The sequence below is a fragment of the Pseudorasbora parva genome, chromosome 9 (assembly GCF_024679245.1).
Source record: "Pseudorasbora parva isolate DD20220531a chromosome 9, ASM2467924v1, whole genome shotgun sequence".
Lineage (NCBI taxonomy): Eukaryota > Metazoa > Chordata > Actinopteri > Cypriniformes > Gobionidae > Pseudorasbora > Pseudorasbora parva.
In genome coordinates, this window is record NC_090180.1 from 39,443,873 (window position 1) to 39,459,172 (window position 15,300).

General features: G+C 38.6%; 1 protein-coding gene across 1 annotated transcript; it reads right to left on the bottom strand.

Annotated features, from left to right (window-relative positions):
* Positions 1 to 675: 675 nt before the first annotated feature.
* Positions 676 to 11,312, bottom strand: LOC137089110 (NACHT, LRR and PYD domains-containing protein 1 homolog). Its single transcript, XM_067452581.1, has 12 exons — positions 10,910 to 11,312; positions 10,022 to 10,270; positions 9,883 to 9,924; positions 7,469 to 9,182; positions 5,626 to 5,709; positions 5,366 to 5,533; positions 5,128 to 5,196; positions 4,781 to 4,927; positions 4,538 to 4,696; positions 3,722 to 3,844; positions 1,164 to 1,283; positions 676 to 1,040 (listed from the first exon to the last, which is right to left on the bottom strand). The coding sequence occupies exons 1-12, from the start codon at positions 10,926 to 10,928 to the stop codon at positions 1,010 to 1,012; spliced, it is 2,925 nt and encodes a 974-aa protein (XP_067308682.1). The 5' UTR covers positions 10,929 to 11,312; the 3' UTR covers positions 676 to 1,009.
* Positions 11,313 to 15,300: the final 3,988 nt, after the last annotated feature.

Genomic DNA, 15,300 nt, shown 5'->3' on the forward strand with positions numbered 1-15,300 from the left:
TCGAACAGTTAATTTGATGTATTTTCGTAAGAGGACAGACGATGGTACTACTGGATAAAACAATAGGTTTACAAGGACAACCTTTTTTTTAACTTTGTTTTTGTTTCATCCCAGTGACGTTCTGTTCTCTTCACAAAATGAGTACACTGCAAAAAAAAAAAAAAAAAAGATTTTCTGACTTTTTTTTGTTTCCAGTCCAAATATTTGAAAATTGTTTTGGGTGAAAAAAACCCTCAAAAATAAACCAATATTGTTTTCTGTTTGAACAAGACAATGTTTTTTGCTTGTCTAGGAAATGCTTGTTTTAAGAATTTTTAGAAGTTTGGACAAGAAACAAGACAAAGCTACTTAGTAAGAAAAGCATTTTTTGTTTAGTTTTTTTGCATTATGAGTCCATGTAATACACACACAAATATATATATTAAAGTTATATAAATGAAATTAAAGACCACTTAATAATACAGAAATCTGGAGAAAAAAAAAAAAAAAAAAAAAAAAAATTATATATATATATATATATATATATATATATATATATATATATATATATATATATATATATATATATATATATATATATATATATATATATATATATATATATATGGGAAAAATTAGAGACCACTTAACATGGGAGAAATATCTGTTAAGTGGTCTCTTAATTTTTTTCCAGAGCTGTATATGAACCAAAACACAGCAGCATCATTAAAAGCAGCGAATGTGATCAAGACAAAGTTTATTCATTTTATACCAGTAACACTTTATTTTATACTATTAACGCTAGCCTCATTTGAAAACAAAATCAATAATATCTACAGACAGTAGTTATTAACAGTTAAAGTTGAAGGCTTAAAGTTCATTCAACATCTCTCTATACTTCCTTTGGTGATTTATCACACGTCGTCTCCATAACTTCAGACTCAATTTTAATATCAAAGTTATAAGACCCTTAGACAAGGATGCCACTCTGAAGACACGCTTGGAGTAATTTATTCATCAAAAGGCAGCTTCAGTTTTCAGCAGGCAGAACAAGTTTAGACCTGGGGAGTAACAGGGAAAGATGAGTGAAAATTAAATGTCACTTTGGAGTTGTTGTTTTTTTTACACTTTAAAAAAATCCATTGTATAAGCCCTTCAATTGTTCTTAACTAATCAGAACTCACTTTATGTCTTCTGTACACTTCTCTCCACAGAACTCAATGGTCACTCTCTGGTTGCAGCTGAGCTCCTCGATCTGCTCGGTGTGACGAGTGCAACGGTCAGAGGATTTCCTGCATCTGACCCTTCACAGAGACGCAGAACAGCAGCGTAAGACACTTCATTTTAAGAACTGAATCATGGATTTCATTAAAATATTACCAGGAAATCTGACATATCTGCTGCCAGGTGTGGTGTATAAATGTGTGAAATCACAGCCCAGAAGTGTAAGTGTGAAACGTCATCAGAGAGCCATGGAAGAGGCATATTTTTATACACAATAAAATTATTTCAATATTTCACTTCTATCCATAAAAATTATGAACAGAACCGGTGACAGAATAATAATTTTTATGGACAGAATTTCTAGACGCAGCCAAGGGCCGGAGAGTGTCCGGTTTGGGGACCACGCGATTTCATCGCTGCTCTTTGCAGATGATGTTGTCGTGTTGGCAACCTCAGACCGGGACCTTCAACATGCATTGGGACGGTTTGCAGCCGAGTGTGAAGCGGCGGGGATGAGAATCAGCACCTCCAAGTCCGAGGCCATGGTTCTCAGTCGGAAAAGGGTAGCTTGCTCACTTCAGGTTGGTGGAGAGTTCTTGCCTCAAGTGGAGGAGTTTAAGTATCTTGGGGTCTTGTTCACGAGTGAGGGAAGGATGGAACGGGAGATTGACAGACGGATCGGTGCATCATCTGCAGTAATGCGGGCGATGTACCGGTCTGTTGTGGTGAAGAAGGAGCTGAGCCGTAAGGCAAAGCTCTCGATTTACCGGTCAATCTACGTTCCTACTCTCACCTATGGTCATGAGCTGTGGGTCATGACCGAAAGGACAAGATCCCGGATACAGGCGGCTGAAATGAGCTTTCTCCGCAGGGTGGCTGGGCGCTCCCTTAGAGATAGGGTGAGAAGCTCGGTCACTCGGGAGGAGCTCAGAGTAGAGCCGTTGCTCCTTCACATCGAGAGGAGCCAGCTGAGGTGGCTCGGGCATCTATTTCGGATGCCCCCTGGACGCCTTCCCAGGGAGGTGTTCCGGGCACATCCCACCGGGAGGAGGCCCCGGGGAAGACCCAGCACACGCTGGAGGGATTATGTCTCCAGGCTGGCCTGGGAACGCCTCGGGGTACCCCCGGAGGAGCTGGAGGAAGTGGCCAGGGAGAAGGAAGTCTGGGCGTCTCTGCTTAGACTGTTGCCCCCGCGACCCGGCCCCGGATAAGCGGAAGATGATGGATGGATGGATGGATGGATGGATGGATGGATTTCACTTCTATCAAACATTTCTCTATAGCTGTCTATAACACTAGTAAGATTAAAGGTCCCATTCTTTGCGATTCCATCGTTCAAACTTAAGTTAGTGTGTCATGTTGCTGTTAGAGCATAAATAATACCTGTAAAATTATAAAGCTCAAAGTTCAATGCCAAGCGAGGTATTTTATTTAACAGAAGTTCCCTTTCAAAGCCTACAGCGAACGGTCGGTTTGGACTACAGCCCTGCACTTCCTGCTTTAATGACGCAACTAAAACCGTTTGTTGACGAACCCTCCGCCCACAGGAACACGCAAATTCGGGGGGCGTTGTCCTTTTGCTCTCGCAGGTCGAGAATAGGAAGCGTTGTTTTTGTAGAGTGTGTTTGTCGCCATGCCATTGAAACGCTGTTATTTTCATCCCGGAGTCAAATCACCTTTGTTTGGCATTCCCACGGACGATGTACGTAGAGATCAATGAAACTATGTGCAGCACATTTTGCTGAGGACTGCTTCCTCAATCTCAATCAGTTTAATGCCGGATTCGCAGAAAGATTATTCTTAAAAGATGACGCCGTTCCCTCTTTGTCTGGAGAAGGCGTTGTTTATGGTGGACAACCGGTAAGTGTATTTTCCGTTTAACAGTTTATGTAACTCATGACACAAAGTGCAACGCTGTTTAGCTTTGTTAACTAACGTTAGATGGTAATTGAAACTAATCTGAAAAACTTAGCATATAAAAGTGTAGTAATTCATTCAGACACCATCGATTGTTGGTGTTAGTAATGATCAGTTTAAACTACTGAATAGACAGCTTACCATTCTGAAACATCCAGGAAAAGTCTTTCCTGAGCAGGTTGTAATCGATCCTCTTCGATATTCTCCAGGTCTGATTCCGGCTCAAATTGATAAGGCAATATAGACATTTTTGCAATAACATTGAGCGCGTTATGGTAAGAGGCGGGACCTTTCCGGGCAAAGTGTGCTAAGCTGCTGTCCAATCACAGCGCGGGAAGCGCGAGCCTAATCAGAACTCGTTACGTATTTCTGAAGGAGGGACTTCATAGAACAAGGAAATCATCAGGCCGTTTTTAGGACAGAGGAAACAGCGGTATACAGATAAGTAAATTGTGTGAAAAATAATGTGTTTTTTTACACGCGAAACATGAACTCATGTTATATTGCACACTGTAAACATAATCAAAGCTTCAAAAACACGCGAAGAACGGGACCTTTAACATAAAATATGACTACGAGTAAACAGATGTAAATTACAAACCCCCTGATGTTCACAATGCACTCAGAACGTTTTGCAGATTCCTCAAGTAATTTGATTCCATCTTCCATTAAAAGACCAGGGAGCCACTTATCACCATCAGCGCCCCATGAACCAGCATGAAAACTACAAAACAGAGAGAATACTGTGAGAATGAGAAGATAAAGTTGATCTTAAAAATGTGTGATTCCTCAAGGTTACAAATCTGCTAAGATTTTTTTTTATTTGTTTATAAGTTTCACCAATTAAATTGTATTATTCCAGGTATAGAGCTTAATGAAATGCTTTACCGTACAGACAGGTCTTAGGTGTGTTAGTGTGCTGTCACAGCATTTGACATGGCAGCCTGACATAGCAACATGGAATCAATGACAACCAACAATGGCAAAGTGCCTTCTGTTTGCTTAGGTGAAACTAGCAGTGCAAAAATTGCACCAAATTGATGTTCAACAAAAAAAAAGAGCTTACACATTACAACTGTTTTCAGACAACTTGCCAAATTGCATAACATCTTCAAACTGAACATAATAAATTCTTTCTGATATCTTTAATGCAGATATAATGCATTAAATGCATAATGCAGATACCAATACTTTCCTGTTTATTAGCAAAATAAAGTTTTTATTCAATAAGCATGGCCATTTTTTTTTATCTGTTAATATTAAAACAATATTTGAGTTGTTTTTTTTCTATTGTAATTTTTGTTGTTGTATTAAATGTATAATATATAAACAACAGTTATCATAGAATGACTCGTATATATAAAATGCCATTGCAACACTAAACTAAAGGGACACATTCAGAACTAATAACTCTCACCTGATCCCAGCCAGTTTAGTGCAAGACTCGACCAAGAAGAGGATTCTGGAGGCCCAGGTCTCCGTCAGGAGGGGAACGGAAAGATTTATCGCACTTAAACCAGGCACCGATGGCAGCTGAGACAGCAGAGCATTGACTTGCCTGTCAAAATCTGCACTTCTATAAGACAGAGAAAAACAGTTTAAGAGAAAGTAATCTCCATACATCAAGAGCATAATGGGAAGGTGAAGGTGCAGAACATACTGTTCTGTTATACAGTTTACACTGTGAAACGCCTGTAAGAAGCTCTTGACATCAATACTGGACACATCTGAACGTGGACATTTCAGAAGGATTTCTGACACTGATGGTTCATTCAGTGGGCTTGAACACCACCTCACCACATTCAAGCTGTCAACAAGAAACCATATTTTCTCAAATATCTCAATCAATAATCAAGTATATTTTTTCAATAAGTCTTAGTTAAGATGTGGCAGAACATTGTGTAGTGAAAACGTGCTGTGTAACTGTATTTATTAATGATTCAAAAATAATTATAATAGATCAAAAGGGTGGTGTGATAACTTGGGGTGTGTGTGAGAAATCCTTACACAAGATTTCCTTCAAAGCTGAAGAGCTGAAGAGACGAGCAGAGACTCTCTGCATCACTGGTTCTTAAACTACCAATCAGAGTACAGAGTCAACATTTGTAACATTAATATCTAAACTGAAAAGCAAAGCATTTAAGTTTTAGATGTGTGACTGGCATTGTTAATGACCAATCATTGATAAATGTTTGTGCAGTTTAAAGTATGCAACTGTTAAAAATGTTCTCGAGATTACGGATACCTGATCTCCTCCCATTTCCCTTTGCCCTGCAGGAAGTCTGTGAGGATGAGGGCAGTATCAGCTGAGATGCTCTTCACCGCAATCTGAAGTCCACCCACGCTCTTCTGTTTGTGCAGAGCATTAAGAACCTGCTGCACACTTTGATCTGACAGACAGCTGCTGTTCAGCCTGTAAAAGAGATTTATAATCCGATCAGTTACAATATGACATTACCAGTAACAACCAGGATTAGCAGTTCTGTGCTGTAATCTGATCTTTACTTCAGTTCTCCCAGTTGCTTTCCTTCTCCAAGAGCTGAGATCAGATTAGAGACATCTGTGTCTGAAAAGTTTTGCACAGTCAACCTAAAAATAAACAAAAACCATAAAAAAAACACTTAACACATTGATCATGCAACTTTTTGGTAGTTTATCTGTTCCCAAGAAGGAAACCAAACACTATGAAAGCCCACCTCAAACAAAAAGCTAACATTACAAAAGCTAATAAACTTTACTTGTCATAATTGTCCATATTTTTATCTCAAATATGTGACTTTCTGACAATTTTGATCTTTTTTTTCCCACTTTTTTCCTTATAATTGCTAATAATCTGAATAATTTTTTTCAACTTTCTCACAATTAAAGTCAAGTCACTTTTTTATCACTTTTAAGTCAAATTGTTTCAAAGCAGCTTCACAGTGTAAACAGGAAAATAATGCAACAGAATTTGATTCAGCTGTTCAGCCACTCTGGAGAAAACGTTGATATAATCCAGCTAATTTCAATCATCATGTGGTCTCAATGCGGGCAGATCGGTAATATACACTGCTCAAAAAAATTAAAGGAACACTTTAAAAACACATCAGATCTCAATGGGGGAAAAATGTCATGCTGAATATCTATACTAATATGGACTGGTTAATGTGTTATGAACGAAAGGATGCCACATCGTTTGATGGAAATGAAAATTATCAACCTACAGAGGACTAATTTCTAAGATACCCTGAAAATCAAAGAGAAAAAATTATGCATTAAGCGTGTCCATTTTACTGAAATATTATCGCAGCAACTCAAAATGGTACTCAGTAGTTTGTATGGCCCCCACATGCTTTCCTGACAACGTCGGGGCACGCTCCTAATGAGACAATGGGCAGCCGTTGGATGGACAGGAACACAATGTCCCAGAGGTGTTCTTTTGGATTAATGTGAGCTAGTGTTGTCAAAAGTACCGACCGCGATACCAAATCAGTACTGAAGTATTAAAAACGTGACGCTTTGAGCGCTATTGAGCGGAATTGTAAACACCTCTGCCTGGCCATTGTGCTCACACACTCATCAAATATGGCTGTGTTTGGCTACTACGATCAGCGCTCCACAAACATGTTGTAAAAATACATCAATGATGCTTTTCACAGAGCTCTTGCACAGATACACACAGAGCGTTTCAATGCAGGTGTCTATCTGGAATAAACTACACAACTTTTGCCCTGATTTATAGTCTGGATGTGTAAATACCAGTTGTTGAAAAGGAAGAACCAGTTTGCAGACTTTAGGCAGAGACAGATTTCCAAAAAATATGTGTTGTAAATGATGTGATTATTTAGGTTCAGACTATGAATCCAGATACCACACTTTTTGATATTTTGAGCTAATTTCAGAACAGTTTTTGTTCTATTATTTAATGCGTCTGCTAGCAATGAGGTGCAACAAGTTTGTGTACAGAATGACTTAAAAGTCTGGTAGCATGTAATCCTCAGTTGTTTAGTCTATGAGGCTAAATTTTTCTTTGTAACCATTTACAAAGTCAGCAAATATGCGATGCCAAGTGTTTTAAGGTTCTGTTGTGTATTCCAGCATTTACCTTTTTAACTTTTCACTCAAAGGTAGAAATGGAATTACATGGGCTACATTATCATAGTATCAATATAGCAAATGGTATAAATTAATATATCTATATGGCATCGGATATTGATGCTTCTGTGTTTCATTTAGCATGTTCAAACCTAACCACAATTCATTTATAGAAAGAACCATCATATTAATTTCCAAAACATAAAAATAACTGTTAGCTGTCAATATCTCCTAAATGTTCTGTATTGGTTCATCGCTAGATTTGCACACTCACTCTAGTTCTGGGGTCCTGCACAATACAGGCTGAAGCATCTTCAGCTCTTCAGCCGCAAAGTTGATCTTCAGGCTTCTGAAGTGAGGACAGCAGTCCAGACAGTACAACAACGCCCAGCAGTCTGTCCTGCTCAGTGGATTCCAGGACATGTCTAACTCCTGCCAAGCTTCCATGGCTTTTTGCACAAACTCCTTCTCATGGAGCTCATAAAGACAGTGGAGAATGAAGGGCAAATAACTGTAGACTCTATCTGTGCTGATATTGAGGATCCATTCTTCCAACTGTGCCTGTACAAAGGAAGGGACAGATATATTGTGCGTCTCTTCGAGTGAGCTGCTCACTTCTTTGTTAGAGAGACCACAGAGAAACTGAATCATAGGCAGGAAATGAGGTTCAGGACATCCATACTTCAGTGGAAAGTTCTCATCCAAATATAGGGCAAGATAGCTTTGCGTTTGAGAGTGGAACCGCTCTGTTAGTTTAGCTAGAAACTCTTTTTCATCTAGTGAGATGTAGTAAAGAGCGGCAAAGAACTCCTGAAAACTGAGATGCATGAAACTGAACATCGTCTCCTGTCGGATTCTTCTCTTAAAGAGAAACTTGCACAGAAATGGACTGCCTGAAACTATTTCTTGTGTGCTTTTCTCATCAAACAGGACTTGCTTTTCCAGCATTCCTTTCTCTGCCAGCTGACCCAAACTCTTTAGCAGGGTCGGAGCGGACTGACTCAAACCCTGGCAGTGATGTTCCAGTAGGGTGGACACAAAGTCAACGTAGATGGAGGTGGTGGTTTCCAGTCCACTTGTTGCATCCGCACCATCACTGAACCTCTCTCGCATAACCGTGCAAATGATCCAGCAGATAACAGGGATGGAGCAGGCAGTGATGAGGGTTTCGTTTGCCTTCACACAGTCCAAAGCATTCCTGAAGAGTCCTTCATCCTGGAAGAACCTCTTGAAGTACTCCTCTACCTCCCTCTCCGAGAAGCCGATAATCTCTGTGAAGCGTTGAGGGTGCTTGAGCAGACCAACCAGGATATTTGTAGCAGTAGATCTGGTGTTGACCAGCAGGAAGGACTCTGGCAGGATGTGGCCCCTCAACAGGGCCTCCAGAGAACCCTCAGTTGGAGCTTTTTCAGAATGATGCTTGAGTTTTGGCGTATTCGACATGTCACTATGTGAAAACCTGAGCTCATCGAATCCATCAATGAGGATGAGAACTTTCTCTGGTGACTTCTGCAGGATCTGTGAGATCTGATCTAATGTTAAATTGCAGTTGTAGCTCAAGAGCTCCACTAAACTCTGTTCTCCAGATATGTGGTTTAATTCTTTGCATTTCAAGTGAAAAAGGCAATCAAATTCATCTCTGCTGAGGTTTCCTGATGCCCAATCCAGCATGATCTTTTGAGAAGTGAAGGATTTGCCATGCCCAGAGTTCCCCTGAAGAATGACAGCACTAGGACTGACTCCCTTATCAGCCCTGAAAAGCGCATCCAATATGGAGCTGCCCTTGTCCGCATTATTCCTGGAGATGAGGAGCTGCTGGAAACTCTCTCCCACAGAGCAAATCTCTTCTTCTCGCTCTCTCTTCTCTCTGTGTCTCGTGATGATCAGAGGTTTTGTATAGCGCTCGGACAGCTTCACATATTCACCAGGCAGAGAGTTATACTCACTTACACATTCATATTCCTTCTGGATCCACATCTTATATTTGTCTGTATAATTCATTGTTAAGTTCATTAGTGGGAAACAGACATATCAGCTTGTAAGCACAGTTGAACATAATTTAAAAGGGAAAATTCTGCAAAAAATGAAAACTGTGTCATAATTTACTAATCCTCATCTTGTTTCAAACCACTTTTTTAGTTTCTTTTCCGTAATAAAGTTAACTGGAGATTTGGGACTGTGGCTTTAAAGCCCCAAAATGACAGAAAAAAGCATCATGGTCCTGTGCACCTAACATCATAATCTAAGTTATACAAATACGGACCAAAATGTACAGATACGGACCAAATTTTAAGTCAATATTCACTCATAATCATCCATTCTAACGCTTTAAAATGCCTATGAAAGTTGTAGGGCCTACAAAAATAGAGCATCAATTCCATTTGACCACAAGGGCCATTGGTTTTCGTATGTTTCTTGGTCTGTTCAACAAAGTCGAACCAATCTTTTTGGAGTCTTTTTCTATTTTGTAGCATTACAGTTTTAATCCCCATTCACTCCCATTATATCGAATAGAGAGGTGAGTAAATAACGACAGAATTTTCATGTTTGTGTGAACTATCCTTACAAAAACACATTTTTGCATATTTTTAATTTATTTAAAGAGGCCTTCAACCTAAACATAAGCATTTAAGTCAAATTAAACTTAATTGAACAAATTACATTAACAAATTAAGGTGAAATACTCACGTAAGGTTTTTACAAGAACTTCTGCGGTTTGAGTGATGTTACCTGAAGAGGTTTTTTACAGGTAGAATTTAACAGCACATATCGCAGTACAAATGTCTGGATGCATGTGGTGTAATAGCCAAAATTAGTGTGCACATACCCAAGTCTCTAAACAGAGATTGCTCATGCTTTTCCAGACTAGAATAAAAGGCAGATTTAATCTTGTCCCCTCCAGAGTGCAGTACCGCATAAAACTCTCTCATTTTCTCCTGGTTAGTATTTGCTGCTCTGATCTTACAGTAGGGCTCCCACGCTAGCGTACCAGCTGACCACAGCTCATCTGCTATTGGCATCACCATGTTTACTTTCTGGACAAGTGTCGCCCAGTGGGAATCCACAAACAGAGCACCTGGTGGAGAGATCATAAAAAAATTATTGGTCACAAGAAAGGAAGTCAAAACAGCAAGCTCCAAAATTAATTGATTAACTGCAATCCTTTTTTGATTCCCGAAGTTTCAAGAATTGTATGTTATTCAATAAAAACAAACTTTGTGTGTGTGTGTGTGTGTGTGTGTGTGTGTGTGTGTGTGTGTGTGTGTGTGTGTGTGTGTGTGTGTGTGTGTGTGTATCTTGATTTTGTTTTTTTAAATTAAGTTAGATAATCTATTCATATCAAATATGCTTAGATAATAAAATTGTTAATGATAATATAGCATTTTCTATAATTTTGTGACATATTATATTATTCTATACTAAGCATGTTATAATAATTATATTACCACTAATATTTGAAATCATTCTGTGGCCCCCTTGGAAGTTTCCTAAACCCCCAGTGAACCCCCAACACCTGACTAACCTGAAACTGAAAGAAAATCAGCCTTCAAAATCAGAACTGAAACAAATCAGCCTTCTAGAGAACTAATTTCATGACTTTTCATGAAATGTCTCACTAAAAGTGTGCCTATGATTTGCAATACCATCCATACATTTTTAAGTGTAGCAAATACTTGATCTGCCACTTCTTTACCATGTAATGTAGGCTACTTACGCTCTGAGTCTTGGTCCATGGTGTGTCTGTCACACTAAGTCCAGTTAGAGAGAGCTGTCTCAAGTTGTCCTCTAGGAAATAAAACAAAGTAAAAAGCTAATCCGCCTAGTTAGGAATGTATTTTAGCCATTGTTGAAGACAGCTTTTGTGGTTAAAAATTAACCTATGCGGTAAAGGAAGTGGCATGTAGAAAAATTAATTTGACATGCACTTCATAGCATTGAAGTACAATAAACCACAGTCTGACCATTTCTTAACATACAGTTACAAAACAAAAAGGTGCAGATACAGAGGATCTTTGCACTTTAACCACTTGAAACGTAGGAATTCACAAAACGACGACATCACACAATCTTATCAGACTTTTCAGGGACGCGTTGAAGCAACCTGAACGCGCTTTTCACATTTTCTTCTTGCTTTTCAGATCCGAAAAAAAAAGATTCGCATAACGGTACATTAACCAGACATGAACCGGTGAAGCTGTCGATTCTGTTCACTTCGGAATGTCTGTGCCTTTACGAAATCATACTAGTCTGGCGTAGTTGCCGAGTTACCATGCGTACCATCCATTAACTGTAAAAATAAATAAATAGGTTTATATACCAGCAGAACCAGACCAGGGGCCTGTTGCACAAAAGTAGAATTAAGACATCCGGGATAAATGACTCAGCTGAGCTCAATAAAGCCAAAACATGTGCGTCCAGGCTTAATTGGTTGCACAAAGACCAAGCCAGGATGAGCAGACACGGATTCATTAAGCCAGGTGAAACCAATCCTGGATAGGTGCGCGCTCACGGCTCACTCAAATAGACCCCGCCACAGATCACAGATTAACTGATTTACCATGGCAACTAGAGCCGCGTACTTTTCCCCGTCGGAAGCACAAATCCTCATGGAGGCATACGAGGAGGTAAAAGATATAATTAAGAAGAAAGGCAACACCGCCACAGTGAAAAAGCAAAGAGAAAAAACGTGGCAAAGTATTGCAGACCGCCTGAATGCGTAAGTAGTGCACAATTACACACTCACCGCTCCGCTGAAACATCACAATTACAAATCAAATATTTAATTCACATCTCCAAAAACGCAGTTGTACTGTAATTATGAAACGGTTAAATTGTTTTATTGAAATGCACTGCATATATGAGTGAAATTGTGTAACGTAACTCCATCACTGTATAAAGCTATGATATATTATTATTAAAGCCTTACATTATTATTTTACGTTACTACGCTCAGTACGGTTTAATCTTAGCCGTTGTACTCTGCTTATTATGTTGTCCACCGGTTTTTTTTTTGTGTTTCCCCTGCTTTTATTAATGTAAAACAGCTTTGACAGAATGAAACAATTGTGAAAAGTGCTATATAAATAAAATTTTCTTGAATACATAGATCAGCTATAATAATAATCACTTTAATTTATATAGCGCCTTTCAAAGGACCCAAGGTTGGTTGCTCACTGCAACCAACCTTGGGTCCTTTCTTACTTAGTATTTTTGTCTTGTTTTCAGTCAAAAAAAAAATCTTATATATTTTCTAGAGCAAAATAACCTAGGAAAATAAGCAAAAAACTCTGCCAGTGAAACAAGAGAACTTTTTCTAAAAGTGTTTATGGAAAAAGTAAACTTATTTCAAGAGAATTTTTCTTATTATATTGACAGATATTTAAATTTTTTGCTTGTTTTAAGCACACATTTACTTGAAGTTTATATTTTTGGTTTAAACCTATACTTATTTTGCTAGGTCATTTAGAAAATCAAGAAAATACATCTTTAGTGTTTTTTTTTTATATATATATATTTTTACTGAAAAAAATATAAAAATACCAAGTCATTTTTGTCAGTGTGACTCCATTAAATGTTCTTGTGATAAAGAATGTGTGTGTGTGTGCGTGTGATATAGATTAAACATGAACGGGCCAAAACGGACATGGCAGCAGGTCAAAATCAAATACAAGAACATTCTGCATTGCCAATGATGTGCATTGATTGGTGTAATATTCCTCATCTTATGATTTCAGATGGTCTGCAATGCTGACTGTGTGTTCAGCAATGTTGTGGTAAAATGGCCTGGCTCAGTCCATGACTTCAGAATCTTTCGGGCCTCTGAAATCTATCAGTGCCTATCACAAGGTAAGCCACACAACCCCTATTTATAACCATCATGGCTGTGTCAAGAATATCACTGTGTTTATGAGGTAGTAATGATGAGATTTTGTGTTGACAGGTGAATTCTCTGGTGTGTTGCTGGGAGACAGGGGGTATGGCTGCCAGCCTTTTCTCCTGACACCTTTCACAGACCCCCAGGAAGCACAGCAGGCCTACAACCATGCCCATGCCAGGACCAGGGCCAGAGTTGAAATGACCTTTGGCCTCCTGAAGGCACGCTTTCACTGCCTTCACAAATTAAGGGTCAACCCTGTTAGGGCATGTGATATTACTGTGGCTTGTGCTGTCCTCCACAATGTGGCCTGCCTGAGGAAGGAGCGGGCCCCCAGAGTGCCACCAGCCATGGACTGGGACAATCCGGCAATCTTCCCTGATGACGACAGTGGTCGGCTGCTGAGGGACCAATATGTGTTGAATTATTTTAGTTAGTATGTGTGCTTTCAATTTAGGTAAAAAATGTCCTGCTGTGGCAGAGGAAATAGGGTTTTTTTGGGGTTTTTTTTTTTTTACGAATTTGGCCTCTTATGATTATTGTGCGGTATACTGTGTGTAATACAAGGCTGCAGGGAGGCTACTGCATCCATTCATTTGTCTGTTCAGTTGATGTGTATGGATTTGTCCTGCATTTATTTTAGTGTGCAGACATGCAGGGTGTGTTATATACAGACCTTTGAATGTGTTTGTATCATTTTGTATAATATGCTTTGATTCTGTGCTTTCCATCTTGTAGAGTCACTGTGACTTCAATTTCGAAAGAAGCTGATAGTTTACCTGCTTTGTTTTGTCCTTATTTAATAAAGGAACATAATGTTACACAGTGTTTTTATATTCATATGGAATGTGTATTTGTTTATATGACAGTACTAGGGCCCCACTGAGGAAAAAGGATAAAGTAATAAATTTATGAGGCTGGTTCTTTCTGCAGAAAAGCAACATATTCTTTTTACAGTTTTGATAGTTATGACAATGTGATACTTCATTTTCTGGCACATCAGCATGTTTTTGTTTATGAAACCATACTGAAGTACAATTTCACGAAATGCCCCACATCTGTCATTTTATGACTTGTCTTTTTTTTTTTTTTTCCTCTGTGGCCCTAATATTCTATCATTTTATATATAGCCTTATAGTCTATTGGAAACTGTAAATTATCTAATGATAGCAACATCATCTAAAAATCATTATTTATCCAAAATGATTGAAATTAATGATCACAAACGTTTAAATAATGACAGTGGGTCTAGTTATATGTGATAACAATGTATAGTGAGCAGTGAAATAACTATTGGTTTCCATTTGTGGCGACTGCTGACTGACATTAGGGATAAGATTAAATAGATCCTGGAATTTAGCCTGGTCTGGAGCAGGCTAGCTCCACAGAATAAATCTCCATGGTAATTTATACCATAACATATCCTCCTGCCCCCTATCCAGCTTTAGTGCAACCGGATTAGGGATCAATTGAGCCAGGATCACCAAGATATCCTGGCTTAATCCCTTATCCTACTTTTGTGCAACAGGCCCCAGAACTAACTTGAGCAAGAAGAAGCGCAACTGGACATACGGGGAGCCAAAAGGTTCAAAAAGTACTGACTTTTGAAACTTTCTTGTTTCGTTTTTAGAAGCGAGGGTTTCCAGCTGCCAATTCAGTTTGGATTATTTCTTGTATTACCGATTTCAATGTAATGTTAAAGCTTTAGTTAGACAGTCACTGTTGTTTAAGGTCATATTTTAAAATAAAGACATACTGCTTGTTTAGACACCGATTTTGTTTTATTTTCAGGTGTAACAATTAAGTGAAAAATAACCTCAAACTCCAAAGACAAAGGATTCATAACTGAGTCATTTATTGCAAGAAGCACATTTGTATCCATCCTCTGTGGATGGATTGCCCACACATTTCATATGGAACCATCGCCCACAGTTATTATCACAGGAAATCTGTAAAAAAATAAATATAAAAAATATATATAAAAAAAAAAAATTATAATTATAAAACACCAAATGTAATAAATACACCAAAATCACAGATCCTAACATTCAAGGGCTTACAAAGCCATACCAGACTGCCTGGCAGAGCAAAGTTAAAGCAATCCATTCTGTTTCGGGTTACATCTATAAGGCCTAAGTAAGAAGAAAAAATATCCAGACAACACAATAGAGGAATATTGGAACAAATCAACATTAAGGGGATAAGGAAAAAAAAATTCTCTACCACAAATA